The sequence below is a fragment of the Pituophis catenifer genome, unplaced genomic scaffold (assembly GCF_029215685.1).
Source record: "Pituophis catenifer annectens isolate HBS135680 unplaced genomic scaffold, rPitCat1.0.hap2 SCAF_9, whole genome shotgun sequence".
Classification (NCBI taxonomy): Eukaryota; Metazoa; Chordata; class Lepidosauria; order Squamata; family Colubridae; genus Pituophis; species Pituophis catenifer.
This window is the reverse complement of record NW_027256889.1, coordinates 2572777-2588759: the sequence shown is the minus strand read 5'-3', so window position 1 is coordinate 2588759 and position 15983 is coordinate 2572777. Positions and strand designations below refer to the sequence as shown.

At 46.8% G+C, this 15983-nt stretch overlaps 1 protein-coding gene across 12 annotated transcripts in view; it reads left to right on the top strand.

Annotated features, from left to right (window-relative positions):
• The window catches only part of RYR1 (ryanodine receptor 1), a 139542-nt gene that overhangs the window by 67589 nt on the left and 55970 nt on the right, over positions 1-15983 (top strand). For all 12 annotated transcript variants that reach the window (XM_070949359.1, XM_070949358.1, XM_070949353.1 and 9 more), the window contains 20 exons: positions 206-392; positions 1144-1255; positions 2130-2250; positions 3356-3525; positions 4182-4402; positions 5060-5150; positions 5591-5731; positions 6080-6243; positions 7109-7187; positions 7720-7809; positions 7981-8121; positions 9412-9486; positions 10158-10233; positions 10337-10460; positions 12056-12171; positions 13031-13098; positions 13986-14107; positions 14272-14321; positions 15143-15203; positions 15702-15940. In XM_070949359.1, coding sequence (XP_070805460.1) covers positions 206-392; positions 1144-1255; positions 2130-2250; positions 3356-3525; positions 4182-4402; positions 5060-5150; positions 5591-5731; positions 6080-6243; positions 7109-7187; positions 7720-7809; positions 7981-8121; positions 9412-9486; positions 10158-10233; positions 10337-10460; positions 12056-12171; positions 13031-13098; positions 13986-14107; positions 14272-14321; positions 15143-15203; positions 15702-15940 — 2448 coding nt within the window. The remainder of the gene's footprint in view (positions 1-205; positions 393-1143; positions 1256-2129; positions 2251-3355; positions 3526-4181; positions 4403-5059; positions 5151-5590; positions 5732-6079; positions 6244-7108; positions 7188-7719; positions 7810-7980; positions 8122-9411; positions 9487-10157; positions 10234-10336; positions 10461-12055; positions 12172-13030; positions 13099-13985; positions 14108-14271; positions 14322-15142; positions 15204-15701; positions 15941-15983) is intronic.

Genomic DNA, 15983 nt, shown 5'->3' with positions numbered 1-15983 from the left:
CCTTTTTCCTGGTCCCACCAGATGACGACCCCTAATCAACGGGACCCATAATGCGCCCTGCCTTTCCATCCTGGTGGACCAGGTTGTTGTAATAGGGGACAGGTGGTCCTTCAAATCACCTTTTCACCTCTGTGTTGTTTTTCTGGGTCCCTGGGGTAATCCGTTTAGTCCTGTGGGTCTCTCTGAGGTCCTTCTCCTTCCATAGGTGAAAGTGTGGAGGAGAACGCCAATGTGGTGGTACGCTTGCTGATCCGTCGCCCTGAGTGCTTTGGCCCGGCCCTGCGTGGGGAAGGAGGCAACGGCCTGCTGGCGGCCATAGAAGAAGCCATCCAGATCTCTCAGGATCCTGCTCGGGATGGGCCTACCGTCAAGAAAGATCGCCGAAGGGAATTGTGCGTGAAGGACACGCTGGAAGGCGGTGGGAGGAGAAATCTGTTGTATAATTTGGAAGATTAACAGATTAACTATGTTAATCTGTAATTAGCAAAGATAGGGAGGAATCCCCAATGGAGTGGAGGTGGGATCTTCTATTTTTAATATTAGAATTCTTTATCGGCCAAGTATGTTTGGACACACAAGGAATTTGTCTTTGGTGCATACACTCTCAGTGTACATATAAAGACAAGATACATTCGTCAAGAATCATAAGGTACAACACTTAATGATAGTCATAGGGTACAAATAAGCAGTCAAATCATACTAGGAAACAATCAGTATAAATCGTAAGGATACAAGCAACAAAGTCATACGTTTTTAATCCACTAACCTGAGCCTGAGTGGCGTAGGAGGCTAATGCCTCCTACTAAGGCAGCATTTAATATCCAGCTGCCTGCAATTACTGCGAGTTCAATTCTCCCCAGGCTCAAGGTCGACTCAGCCTTCCATCCTTTCTAAGGTGGGCAAAATGAGGACCCGGTTTGTCGGGGCAATAAGCTGACTTTGTATAAAATATACAAAAGTATGAAGGCTATTGCTTAATGCATTGTAAGCCACCCTGAGTCTCCGGAGAAGGGCGGCATATAAAAATAAATAAAAATAAAATAAAATAAAAAAATAAAAATAACCATTTCCAGAATGGCATGCTCTCATAAATATTGCTTCTCTCTCTCCCATTCCTCTCTTTTTTCTCTCTCTCGCTCCCAGATTTGGGGGAGAAGAAACTCACGAGGAGTATCGGGTCCATTTGGGCAACGCCATCATGTCCTTCTACGCTGCCCTCATTGATCTGCTGGGACGCTGCGCCCCTGAGATGCATGTAAGGGTCCCTTCTCTTTCCTTCACTGTCCTGCCCCTCGGGGACAGAAGGAAGTCCGCTTCTTTTGAGTATAGGTAGTCTTTGACTTACAATCGTAAATTTTGAGCCCCAAAATTTCATTATCCTAACATCATCAGTGCTAGGACTAACACTGATGAGGTTACCTAGCTGGGTAATGAAACCTCTGCAAGAAAACAAGCAAATTCAGAGAGTACCAAGGATCCCACAGTCTTCCTCCTCCTCCTCTCCAGATCCCACACCCTTCCAGCACTGATAATGTTACCTAGTTGGGTAATGAAATGTTTGCAAGAAAACGGCCAAGCTCAGAGGGCACAAATGACCCTACAGTCCCCCTCCTCCTCCTCCTCCTCCTCCTCCAACAAACCCCACTCCCTTCTAGCACTGATGTTGTTACCTACTTGTGTCATGCAACGTCTCCAAGCAACCCTCCAAGCTCAGAGAGCACCAAGGATCCCACAGTATTCCTCCTCTTCCTCTTCCTGTTCCTCCTCCTCTTCTTCTTCCTCCTCCTCCTCCCCATAAACCCCACTCTCTTCTAGCACCAATGATGTTACCTAGCTGGGTAATGAAACATCTGCTACAAAACTACCAAGCTCAGAGAGCACCAAGGACCGCTCATTTCAGTCCTGAGCTACAAATATTCTCCTTTATTGGATCATTTATAAGTCAAGGACTACCTGTAAAGCATTCACAGGTTTTGGCCATGGGCAACTTCTCACCACGCATTGCTCCCATCTCTTTGCAAAACGGCCCTCTCTTCTCCAGCTTTCTTTTACCCACAAACTGGCCTTTGCTTGGATTACATGCTAGAGGCTCATCCTGTCTCCCTTCCTCTGGCTTCTTCTCTGAGCAGCTCATCCAAGCTGGGAAGGGGGAAGCCCTCCGGATCAGAGCCATCTTGCGTTCCTTAGTGCCCATCGAGGACCTTGTCGGAGTCATCAGCCTCCCGCTGCAGATCCCTTCGTTTGGCAAAGGTACGTTGGCCCTCTGGGCAGCAAAGTATCCGTAGGAGGCTCTATTTCCTGCTCCTAGACTTAGTTCATCTTGGTATCTACTGCCCATTTGTGGTGGAGCCATCGGCTGAAGGGGAGGGCGCCCTACCAGGTGGAGTGAAGAGAGATTCCAGCATAGAGTCCGTTAGGGGAATGAAACATCAAAGATCAAACTCTTAGGTCTATATCTGCCATTTCCCAAGTGAAGGCAGTGTCAGCGCTGCAACGCTGGCATAGAGAGCAGAGGAGAGAGAGATAAGCTCTGAACTTTTGCCTGCTAAATCCCTTTGAAGTCGGGTTGTCGTGGAAATGAGGAGGGGGGACATTCCTGGGAAATGACGAGACAAGAAGCCTGAAGAATGATTGGAGGATAGCCAATGAGAAGCAGAGATTTGGGGATCGGAAAGGGAGGGATTGGGGGGCAAAAGGTCAGTCTTGTCCGCATCGAGTCATGATCCGGTGGCTGTGCTCAATTAAAGAAAAGATTTCCTTAAAGATTGGCAGTTCGGAAATTCATTTATTTTGAGATAGCATCGAAGTCTGACAGGCAGACAGTCTGGGAAGATTCTTGTAGTGTAGGCGATCAGCAATGAAATACCTGTTTCAGCTATCCCACTGGTTGCTTGTGTAGGAAAAGAGCGGGCAGACGTGGGGGATTAAATTTAGAATCGTTACATTCTCACAAGTGCTCCTCCAACTCTCCTTGAATTCCATTGACCCATATCTAGTGCCAATTGAGTATTGAACTTTAGTTGATTAGATTCACGTCAGGCGCAAAGGATCAGGACCGTACGTTGAGTGGCAGTTAGTAAGATTGCTCAAGTCTATACACAAGAATCTGGTCAACTAAAGTTCAATAGTAAATTGGCGCTAGGTAAGGGTCAGCGGAATTCAAGAGCGGTTGGATTTTTTACTTGTTTATGGCAATGTAATGACTCTGAGCTAATGACACACATAACTCTGCCTACGTTTTGTGCTTGATACCACTTGAGCTTCATTCCTTGGAAAGTCTGCCTTTCCCTCCTCTCTACAGTCGCTACCCCCACCTCCATCTCCTCTGATTTATAATCTGCCCTTCCCGCTCTAGATGGCAATGTCATTGAACCCAAGATGTCCGCCAGCTTCGTGCCCGACCACAAGGCACCCATGGTGTTGTTTCTGGACCGTGTGTACGGCATCGAGAACCAGGACTTCCTCCTCCATGTCCTGGAAATAGGTTTTCTGCCTGACATGAGAGCTGCAGCCTCCTTGGACACAGTAAGTATCTTTGGGACAGGATGGCATCATCACAACATTCAAACTGTACACATAGGGTTTAGTCTGGCAAGATTCCATCTGTTGGATGCAAGGAAATAAAAAAACTGAACTTTGGTTAAATAAAATAAAGGTAAAGGTAAAGGTAAAGGCTCCCCTCGCACGTATGTGCTAGTCGTTCCCGACTCTAGGGGACGATGCTCATCTCCGTTTCAAAGCCAAAGAGCCAGCGCTGTCCGAAGACGTCTCCATGGTCATGTGGCCGGCATGACTCAATGCCAAAGGCGCACAGAACGGTGTTCCCTTCCCACCAAAGGTGGTCCCTATTTTTCTACTTGCATTTTTTACGTGCTTTCGAACTGCTAGGTTGGCAGAAGCCAGGACAAGGAACGGGAGCTCACCCCGTTATGCGGCACTACGGATTTGAACCGCTGAACTGCCGACCTTTCGATCGACAAGCTCAGCATCTTAGCCACCGAGCCACCACATCCCTTTTTATTTTTATTTTAGTTTTTGGTTGAATTGCTCTTTGTTATTCCTGGGTTTAACCGAATGGCTCTGAAAAGGTGGATTGGGCCATGATGTGCCTTGGTTATGCCTTGGCATCCTGTCTCTCTTTCTCTCCACCAAATGTCCCTCGTGGCTTCTCTTTCCCACAGGCTTCTTTTAGCACCACAGAGATGGCCCTGGCCATGAACCGCTACCTCTGCCTAGCTGTGCTACCGCTCATCACCAAATGTGCTCCTCTTTTTGCTGGTACTGAGCACCGGGCTATCATGGTGGACTCCATGTTGCACACCATCTACCGGCTGTCTCGTGGTCGCTCTCTTACCAAGGCCCAGCGCGACGTCATTGAAGAGTGCCTCATGGCGCTGTGCAAGTAAGGAGAAGAATGTAGGAAAAGGAGTGGTAGAACCCAGGGGCGGCGTTAAAAGAGGAATCAGCCTGGAATCACTACGTAGTCACAAGTGGACTAAGCCCCACCTCCCTTGAATTTTGTTGACCCTTATCTAACTCCAAGCAGATATTAGCCATTAGTTGAGAAAGTGCATAGGCCCTTTAGCAATAAAATAGTTTAATTGGACCTTCACATGTGGACGTGGTCTTTCACGCCTGACAAAGAATGAGGAATTTGTGGATCAGCTCAGACATCCCTGCACCGTGGCAGCTTCTTCTGTGTAGCTTGGCCCTTGAACCTGAGAACTTCCAATGACCATCCCTACAAGTTTCTCTCCCTCTTTCTCCTTAAGTTCCTTTCAGCTGGAGGCCTCCAAAGTTTCCTATTTAAAAGGAATTAGGAACCTATTCTGTTTTTCCATCCTTAACCAATAAGGATATTTTTTTAAAAAAAAGTGGACATCTTAGAGAGAAACACAGGAAGTGATAGAAAACAATTTAACATGAAATTCTGCCATTTAGACCTACGGGTAGCATCACCTGGAGGCAAATGAATCGCCAGCCAAAAGGAGAAACTCATCATTCTTTTGTAAAATACCTCTTTGGCTCTGCTTACTCATTGCCCTGCTTGTCCTTCAAGGTACATAAGGCCATCCATGCTCCAGCATCTTCTCCGCCGGCTGGTGTTTGATGTGCCCATCCTCAATGAATTTGCCAAAATGCCTCTCAAGGTAAGAAACCGTTGCCATTTAACTACATAAGGCAGTCGTGAAATTCAATTTATTTTGCTACCAGTTCTGTGGCCGTGGCTTGGTGGGCATGGTAGGGGAAGGGTACTGCAAAACCTCCATTTCCTCTCTACTCTGGGGCCAGCCAGAGGTGATACTTGCCGGTTCTCCGAACTACTCAAAATTTCCGCTACCGGTTCTCCAGAACCTGTCAGAACCTGCTGGATTTCATCCCTGATATAAGATTTAGGATTAGCAAATGGACTGCCACAACAGGCCAACATGCAATGATTGGCTACTGTTAACTTAGATTATTTTGCATTAGGGGTGCATATTACCATATAAAACAGGACACTCTGCTTGTTGTAACCCTCCCCAGTCTGATTGTGGATATAAACCGTCTTCCTGCTTACAACATGTTGCTTTTCCTGTTCTCCGTCCAGCTGTTGACCAACCATTACGAGCGTTGCTGGAAATATTACTGCCTTCCCACTGGTTGGGCCAACTATGGGGTCAGCTCGGAGGAGGAGCTTCACCTGACACGGAAACTCTTCTGGGGCATCTTTGAGTCATTGTCCCATAAGGTGAGGAGTGTGCTTATCCTTGACTTCACGGAGGGGCTTTGAGGTCAGCCAAAAATAGGGTTTGCAGTGTTCTAGAATCAGGGTCTCCAACGTGGCAACTTTAAGACTTGTGGACTTCAACTCCCAGAGTTCCTCAGCCAGCAAAGCCTTCTGGGTAACTAACTTCCTCTGTACAATTGGGTGCCATCAAACTCTCGGCAATTAATGTGGAGCTCCAGGCATCTAACGGGAAGCATTACTGGAAATGATAGTGGAATTTTGAAAAGAAAAATAGCAGAAATATTCTTGTTGGGAGGGAGCATTTCAACAGACGGTATTGCCTGACTGAACATCTTTTCTGTTCTTCAGAAATTTGACTCCGATCTGTTTAAGCTGTCCATGCCGTGCTTGTGTGCCATCGCTGGCGCCATTCCTCCAGACTACGTGGACGCCAGTTATTCTTCGAAAACTGAAAAGAAGGCTTCGGTAGACGCCGAGGGCAACTTTGACCCCAAACCTGTGGAAACACTAAAGTGAGTGAGATTTACAGGAGAAAATAGCAATAGTAATAGCACTTAGATTTATATACCACTTTACAGTGCTTTACAGCCCTCTCTAAGCGGTTTACAGAGTCAGCCTATTGCCCCCAACAATCTGGGTCCTCATTTTACCCACCTCGGAAGGACAGAAGGCTGAGTCAATCTTGAGCCCATCAGGATCGAACTCTTGACTGGACAGAGTTACCCTGTAATGCTGCATTCTAACAGGCAGGCAGGCAGGCAGGCAGGAAGAAAGGAAGGAAGGAAGGAAGGAAAGTAGGTAGGTAGGTAGGTAGGTAGGTAGATCAGAGTAAGCCTATTGCCCCCAACAATGTGGGTCCTCATTTTACCGACCTCAGAAGGATGGAAGGCTGAGTCAACCTGGAGCCTAGTGAGATTCGAACTGCCAAATTGCAGTCAGCCAGCAGTCAGCAGACGTAGCCTGCAGTACTGCACTCTAACCACTGCGCCACCAACCTTGTTGTTCACATTCCTTGATTGGCCAAGGTTTGCATCAAGATGCTTAGAATATCATTCTCATCCCTCTGGTTTCTAAAGTAGTTTCTACCATAGGCAGCAAGATTGGTAATGATAATGAATTTGGGTGATTGTAACCAGAAATCTAAATATGAATTTGTGTATTAGTACTCCCTGATTTTGCTCTCCTGCTCTTCAGGGTGCCAAATCTGCTTCTTCCTCAGGTGAGCATTGTGTTCTTATGGAGAAGATCCAGAAAGTCTCCAGTTAACATCCTGTCCTTCCAACTTCCCTCTCCTGCAGTGACAAGAGCAGGATCAGAACTGGTCCATCCGTTGGCCATCCCTCCAAACTTCTCTCTCTCTCTTTCTCCTTTTCTTAGTGTCATCATCCCAGAGAAGCTGGACTCCTTCATCAACAAGTATGCTGAGTACACTCATGAAAAGTGGGCCTTTGAGAAGGTAAGAGCCCTTCACACAACCTCTCTAGATCCCTGAGACCTGATCTGCCGGCTTACTGGGTCCTCAGCACATCCTACTCCCTGGTTGGACATAGAAGAGCAGATATATCCCACCTTTATTATTTTTATAAACAACTCAAGGCAGTGAACATACCTACTATGCTTTCCTCCTCTTTCCCCCCCCACAAAAACAACCCTTTGAGGTGGGTTGGGCTGAGAGAGAGAGTGACTAGCCCAAGATCACCCTGCTGGCTTTCATACCTAAAGCAGGACTAGAACTCCCAGTCTCCTGGTGATTGTCCCAAAGTCACCCAGCTGGCTTTCATGCCTAAAGCGGGACTAGAACTCCCAGTCTCCTGGTGATTGTCCCAAAGTCACCCAGCTGGCTTTCATGCCTAAAGCGGGACTAGAACTCCCAGTCTCCTGGTGATTGTCCCAAAGTCACCCAGCTGGCTTTCATGCCTAAAGCGGGATTAGAACTGAGAGTCTCCTGGTTTCTATCTACTATGTCTCACAGTCTCCTTTTTCCACAGATTCAGAATAACTGGTCCTTTGGGGAAGCGGTTGATGAGCAGGCCAAGACCAATCCTATGTTGCGTCCTTATAAAACATTCTCCGAAAAGGTAAGAGTTCCTTCACCCCATTCCTCCCACCAGAAATGGGCTCAAGGATCGCCTGATTTCCCCCGTGTCCAAGCAGGATCGGAAGGCGAATGTGACATTTGGAGACCTTCCAAAAAAAAAAAAAAAAGAACTTTCCTACTTAACCACCTGTCTCTTTTTTTCCTCCTACAGGATAAGGAAATTTACCGATGGCCCATCAAAGAGTCTCTGAAGGCCATGATTGCTTGGGAGTGGATGGTCGAGAAAGCCCGCGAGGGCGACGAGGAGAAAACGGAGAAGAAAAAAACCCGCAAAATCTCACAGACAGCCCAGGTTGGTTTCTAGAAAATTCCTTGCCGTCCATTTTTTCTGACTGTATTGTCTTCCTATCTTAGCTACTATCTGAGGGTTTCCAAATATATGATGACTTTAGATCCATGTTTCTCAAACCTGACCACTTGAAGATGTGTGGACTTCAACTCCCAGAATTCCCCAGCCACCATGGCTGGTTGGGGAATTCTGGGAGTTGAAGTCCACACATCTTTTTTTTTTTTAACAGTTTATTTATAAACGGTTCATTACATTTCATTATATACATAAACAAATGCTTAATGAACAGTGTATTGTCTGAATCAGTTTATTTTTATACAATCATATTCTTCCCACTCCTAATTTCTACCTCTACTATCCAACCATTTATAAAACAAAGTCCCACGTTCGAAAATACTCTGTGTCTTCTTTTATCTTTTATTTTTAATGTCAATCTATCCATTTCTGCACAATCTAATTTTTTTCTAATGACATCGTCTTCTGTGGGTGTTTCCTCATTTTTTTCCAATATTGTGCATACTTGCTGCTGTCAAAACATGTAATATTAAATACAGGTTCCTTTTATCATACTTTTCAGGTATTATCCTAGCAAAAATATTTCTGGCTCATAAGCCAGAAGTCCACACATCTTAAAAGTTGCAGGTTTGGTGAACATTGTCCTTAGCGATTAGCTATTGTCCTTAACGTTGTCCTTAGGAACAGGGATGGTTCCTATAAAATCACTTTTTAGAAGAAAAGTCGTACCTCAAACAAAATTTTGCTTCAGGCTTTTCTGCATAATGCACAGCTCATTCTTCAGATGTAAACCTCAAGGTTATCCTGAAAAGCAACTTCACAATTGACAAAATAGCCTCCTCATAATCTGAATCGAGATCTCGCTGTGTTGTATATAAACAGAGAGCGAACCCCACTCCCTTCTAGCACTGATGATGTTCCCTAGTTGGGTCATTAAACGTCTGCAAGAAAACCACAAAGCTCAGAGGGCATCAAGGACCCCACAGTCCTCCTCCTCCTCCTCCTCTTCCTCTCCACATGCCCCACTCCCTTCTAGCACTGATCATGTTCCCTAGTTGGGTCACGAAACGTCTGCAAGAAAACAGCCAAACTCAGAGAGCACTCAGGACCCCACCAAAAAAATAAATAAAATGAAATTAAAATTTAAAAAATAAATAGGCAGTAGAACTGGGAATCTGGAGGATGGGATCAGGGAGACCTAGCTAGGGAAATGAACCCGGCAAGAGAAGAATGGGGACAATGGATATCAAGTATGCCTGTTTCTCCGTTTTCCTTCAGGCCTACGACCCCAGCCATGGTTACAATCCTCAGCCAATGGATCTATCTGCAGTGACCCTCTCCAGGGAATTACAGGTGAGAACGTCTGACCTGACACGTGTCTATCACCTACCAACTGCATTCAGGCAAATAGGGATGGAACAATCTGTAGGCTGAACAAATAAGCCAATAAATGGAAATCCAATAAATTTTCATCATCATCATCATCATCTTAGAATAGAATAGAATAACAGAGTCGGAAGGGACCTTGGAGGTCTTCTAATCCAACCCCCTGCTTAGGCAGGAAACCCTACACCACTTCAGACAAATGGTTATCCAACCTCTTCTTAAAAACTTCCAGTGTTAGAGCATACAAAACTTCTGGAGGCAAGTTGTTCCACTGGTTAATTGTTCTCAATGTCAGGAAATTTCTCCTTAGTTCTTCTTCTTATGATCCCATAATCCCCTGCGGGGTGGAGTCTGGGCAACTGAATGGAGCTAGCAGAGTGTTTACTCGCCAGATGCCCTTCTTCTTGCCAATGTGGAGTTTTGTTCAGCAGATATATTATCAGTATGCCCAGAGAGAGAAATATCTTCCTCTACCTAGGATCGAACTCACAGCTTCCTGATTGTGAGGCAAGAGCTCCACCTCTAGGCCACTGCACCACTCTCCCTACCAGCCCTATAATTGTATGTAAATTAGGATTCAGTTGGCTATGACAGGGTCCTTCCTATCCACCCTATGGATCTCTGGTCTCTCTTCACAGGCCATGGCAGAACAGCTGGCAGAGAACTACCACAACACCTGGGGACGCAAGAAGAAATTAGAGCTGGAAAGCAAAGGTGAGATTTTGAGCCTTGCGTTGACTTTTGAAGGATGCCGATGTTCTCTTTTCTTATTGCCCCTGCAGGGGGAAAACTCACCTGCTTTCTCTTTGTCTACAAGGAGGTGGAACCCACCCCTTGCTGGTGCCGTATGACACGCTGACGGCCAAGGAGAAGGCTCGGGACCGGGAAAAAGCTCAGGAGCTTCTTAAATTCCTACAGCTCAATGGCTACGCGGTGACTCGGTAAGTATAAAAGGAGCTTAAAAGCAGGAGAGGGCTGATTTAGGGTGTCTTCTTACAATTGTCCTGATGATGTTCCTTAGTTTGGTAATGAGACGTCTGCAAGAAAACAACCAAGCTCAGAGAGCGCCAAGGATTGCGCAGTTGTCCTCTCCTCCCTTACTCCTTCTCTTCCATTCTGCAAACCCCACTCCCTTCTAGCACTGATGATGTTACCTAGTTTGGTAAGGAAACGTCTGCAAAAAAAAGAAAAGAAAAGAAAAGAAAAAGGCCCACCAGGCTCAGAGAGCATCAAGGACCCCACAGTCCAACCTTGGGCTACAAAGATTCTCTTCTTAAAGTTGTTTTAAAATCAATAAATTCTTCTGCAGCTTTGAATGTAGAGGGATTAATATAACCTGTTTCCCCGAAAATAAGACCCAACTGGAAAATAAATCCTAGCATGATTTTTCAGGATCCTTGTAATATAAGCATAATATAACTAATTGGAGTTGGAGTTTTCTGGAACGCTGACACCTACCCCCAAAATAAGCCCCAGTTAAGTTTGTCAGCCAGATGACTGTACTATATTTCCCCAGAAATAAGACCTAACCAGAAAATAAGCCCTAATGTCTTTTGGAGCAAAAATTAATATAAAACCCGGCCTTATTTTCGTGGAAATAGCTGCATATCAAGGACCTTTTAGTTTAAGATGATCATTGATTTTCTCCTGGGTCTGAGCTGCCCTTAGGTTTAAGTGCCTAATAAACAGAGTTGGAAGGGGCCTTAGAGGTCTTCTAGTCCAACCCCCTGTTTAGGCAGGAAACCCTACGCCACTTCAGACAAATGATTATCCAACAACTTCTTAAAAACTTCCAGTGTTGGAGCATTCACAACTTCTGGAGGCAAGTTGTTCCACTGATTAATTTATCTCCCTGTCAGGAAATTCCTCCTTAGTTCTAAGTTGCTTCTCTCCTTGGTTAGTTTCCACCCATTGCTTCTTATTCTACACTCAGGTGCTCTGGAGACTATGTTGACTCCCTCTTCCTTGTGGCAGCCCCTGAGATATTGGAAGACTGCTATCATGTCTCCCCTGGTCCTTCTTTTCATTAAACTAGACATACCCAGTTCCTGCAACTGTTCTTCATATGTTTTAGCCTCCAGTCCCCTAATCCTGGGGTGAAATCCAGCCGGTTCTGACAAGTTCTGGAGAACCGGTAGCGGAAATTTTGCGTAATTCGGAGAACCAGCAAATACCACCTCTGGCTGGCCCCAGAGTGGGGTTGGAATGGAGATTTTGCAATATCCTTCCCCTGCCATGCCCACCAAGCCAAACCACACCCACCAAGCCGTGCCCACAGAACTGGTAGTAAATAAATTTGAATTCCACCACTGCCCCAATCATCATCATCATCATCATCATTATCATCATCACCATCATCACCTAAAGCAAAACCAAACCAACCACTATTTGGATTAACGCAATGGCTCAGCCAAACCTTTAGCAATTTCCTGTCTTGCTGTGTGTGTTTTCTAGCATTGCCTCTCTTTAAAGCCTGAGCACAATCTTTTGCCATCCCCAATCTTTTTGCCATTTAAACTCCCGTCATTTCTCCCAGGGGTCTGAAGGACATGGAACTGGACACTTCATCCATCGAGAAACGCTTCGCCTTTGGATTCCTGCAGCAGCTGCTGAAATGGATGGACATCTCCCAAGAATTCATCGCGCACCTGGGTAAGAGCTGTCCTCCTTCCCCTCCTGGTTGCTGTCCTTAGCAAGTTGCTTGGGGACGTGGTGGGTCAGTGGCTAAGACGCTGAGCTTGTCAATCGAAAGGTCAGCAGTTCAGCGGTTCGAATCCCTAGTGCCGCGTAACGGGGTGAGCTCCCGTGACTTATCCCAGTTTCAGCCAACCTACCAGTTCGAAAGCACGTAAAAAATGCAAGAAGAAAAATAGGGACCACCTTTGGTGGGAAGGGAACAGGGTTCCGTGCACCTTGAGTCATGCCGGCCACATGACCACGGAGACGTCTTCGGACAGCGCTGGCTCTTCGGCTTTGAAACGGAAATGAGCACCGCCCCCTAGAGTCGGGAACAACTAGCACATACGTGCGAGGGGACCCTTTCCCTTTCCCTTCTTATTTATACTGACAGGGAACAGGGTCTGGTCTAGAAGCATTTGAGATACAATCTCTGAGTTCATTTCTCCATTTTGATGGTGGGAAAAACAGATAAGAAGCCATTGCTGGGCTCCTTGAATCCCATAGTCAAATAGGATTGGATCTATATTTTGGATCTACCTTGGGTTCTCGAGATCACCTCTTCTGTGGTCAGAGGTCACACAGTGCCAGTTTTAGTCATCCAAGCAGAACAGCAGACAAAGTGGTAGAGCACTATGGTATTGACCAAGACAAGACCGTGTGAGAAAGAAACTCAAGATTGCCACACCTTGAGTCTCTTTGGTATAAGAGGGAAAGAAGTGAGATAAGCTGCCCAGATTTCAAAATTCTGTTATTATAGTCGAAGCCAGCTTAAGTAGACTTTTTATATTTCCTGAAGGGTCTATTTCCTGATCTTTTTTTGCCCCCACTCTAGAGGCTGTGGTGAGCAGTGGACGAGTAGAGAAGTCCCCCCATGAACAGGAGATCAAGTTCTTCGCCAAGGTAAATCTGCCTTTGTGGTTTTCTTTATTTTATGTTACTGTTGGGTCAAGAAGACAGATGAATGGATGGATGGATGGATGGATGGATGGATGGATGGATGGATGGATGGAGAGCGAGAGAGAGGAGGACAATAAATAATGGTTGGAAACTAATCAAAGAGAGAAGCAAGCTGGAATTATGGAGAAACTTCCTAAAAGTGAGGACAATTAACCAGTGGAACAGCTTGCCACCGGAAATTGTGGGCGCTCCATCACTGGAGGTTTTTAAGAAGAGACTGGACAATCAGTTGTCTGAGGTTCTCCTCTTGAGCAGAGGGCTGGACTAGAAGACCTCCAAGGTCTCTTCCAGCTCTATTTAATTCATAAATATTCATAGATACATAGGTATAAGAGATAGAGATAGAGATAGATATCATGTTTACCTGAAAATAAGACCCTGTCTTATATTTTTTTGAATCCCAAAATAAGCGCTTGGTCTTATTTTCAGAGAGGTCTTATTCTTTTGGGGTGCATGGAGCAAGATGGGGCTCCTCTTGACAACCTACCTGATTTCCAGCTCTCCAATATTCCAGCTCTCCAATATTTAAACAAATATTTTTGAGGAGGGCTTATTTTCGGGGGAGGCTTATTTTAGTGCATGCACCCAAAAGCCCGATTGGGCTTATTATCAGGGGATGTCTTATTTTCGGGGTACACACACACATATACATACACATACATGTACACATACACAGCCCCTCCAAGAGAAGGGGGCATACCCTCCAAGTTGCATCAGCTGCTATGACTGAAAAAACGGGGCCTTCCTTCAAATTGCTCTCCTGCCCTCATGCAAACACTCAGGGGATCCCCCAGTCTTCCTCCCACAACTCATTTGCGTTCCCTCTCCAGATCCTGCTGCCCCTCATCAACCAGTACTTCACCAACCACTGCCTCTACTTTCTGTCCACCCCGGCCAAGGTCCTGGGCAGCGGAGGCCACGCCTCCAACAAGGAGAAAGAGATGATAACCAGGTGAGTTGCCAGACCACCCCAGCGGCGGCTGGGCATTATGCGTGAGTGAACCTGCAGTGCAACCCTTAAAAGAGACGCTTCCTCTGCCATCTTGTCCCGTCGCGTGTCCTCAGCTTGTGGAACCTCTTTCATTCTCTGTTCTGCTTTTCTTTTCCACCTTTCAGCCTTTTCTGCAAATTGGCAGCTCTGGTCAGGCACCGGGTCTCTCTCTTTGGTAAGCCTCCCTCTCTGCTCCTGCTTTCCGGGACTAGGGAGGGGCTCAGCCCACCTGGTTCATCCCCTTCTACCTGTCACTGGTTCAGGGGGGCTAAATCCAGAGGTGGGATTCAGCTGGTTCGGACCAGTTCGGGCAAACCGGATACTAATTTTATATCTGGTTCGCCGAGCCGATAGTTTCAAGGACTGACTGGCCCCGCCCACCCCGCCCCTCCCAGAAGTCTCCACACGGCCCGTTTTGGATGCCAGGTAAGTGCAGGGCCCGCATGGAGGCTCTGGGAAGGCAATAAACGGGTCTACCAGAAGTACTGGAAGTCCGGAAACGGGCCCGTTTCCGGCTCCAAAGGGCCTTGGGAGCCCAGGGTAGGCCGTTTCACCCTCCCAGAGGCTTGAGGAAAGCCTCCAGAGCCTGGGGAGGGCAAAAAACGGGCCTCCCAGAAGTTCCGGAAGTCAGGAAACGGGCCATTTCTGGCCTCTGGAGGGCCTCCGGAGCCCGAGGGAGGCCGTTTTCACCCTCCCGGAGGCTCTAGATAAAATGACCCCCCCCCCGCCGCCGTGGTGCAGGAGGCCGAGTAGGCCACACCCACCATGGCCACTCCCACCCAGCAACTGGGTAGAGAACCGGTTGCTAAAAAATTTTGAATCCCACCTCTGGCTAAACCCCACCTGCCCTGCTCTCCCTTCTGCATCTTGACTTTCCTGACGCTACGTCAGCTCTATTTCCGAGGCAGCTCCCTGCTGGCCCTGTTTCTCCTGCCCGATCTCCGCATCCTTTTCACCCAAGGTTTCTAAACCCACCTTTGCATCCTCTTCCTCCAGGTACCGATGCTACTGCTGTGGTTAATTGCCTCCACATCCTGGCTCGCTCCTTGGATGCCAGGTGAGCAATCGTCCTCCGTCACTATATATAGTTATACAGGTAGTCCTCGACTTAGAACAGTTCATTAACCCCCCCCATCAAGCCACGCCCACAGAACCGGTAGTAACGAATTTTAGATTTCCCCCCTGGATTATTATTTTTTTTTTTTTCAATTTGATTTATATGCCGCCCTTCTCCGGAGACTCAGGGCGGCTTACAATGTGCTCAGCAATAGCCTTCATCCTTTTGTATATTTATACAAAGTCAGCTTATTGCCCCCACAAACTGGGTCCTCATTTCACCTACCTTAGAAAGGATGGAAGGCTGAGTCAACCTTGAGCCTGGCGAGATTCGAACCCTGCAGTAATTGCAGGCAGCTGGTCTTTATAACCAGCTTAATAACAGGGTGCCTTAAACCTCTGTACTACCAAGGCTCTTATGTGGTCATTAAAAAGGAGAAGAGCATCTGGTAAAAATATCGAGGCGCTGAGTATTATCTTTTTTCCCCCCTACCTACAGGACCGTCATGAAATCAGGTCCCGAAATTGTCAAGGCGGGGCTGCGGTCTTTCTTCGAAAGTGCCTCCGATGACATTGAGAAGATGGTGGAGAACCTCAAGCTTGGCAAAGTCTCCCAATCCCGCACTCAGGTCAAGGGAGTGGGGCAGAACATCACCTACACTACAGTGGCCCTCTTGCCTGTCCTCACCTCCCTCTTTGAGCATATTGCCCAGCACCAGTTTGGGGACGATGTCATGTGTGAGTAGGTCAGGAGAAGAAGGGAGGCTGGGCTGGGCAGGCT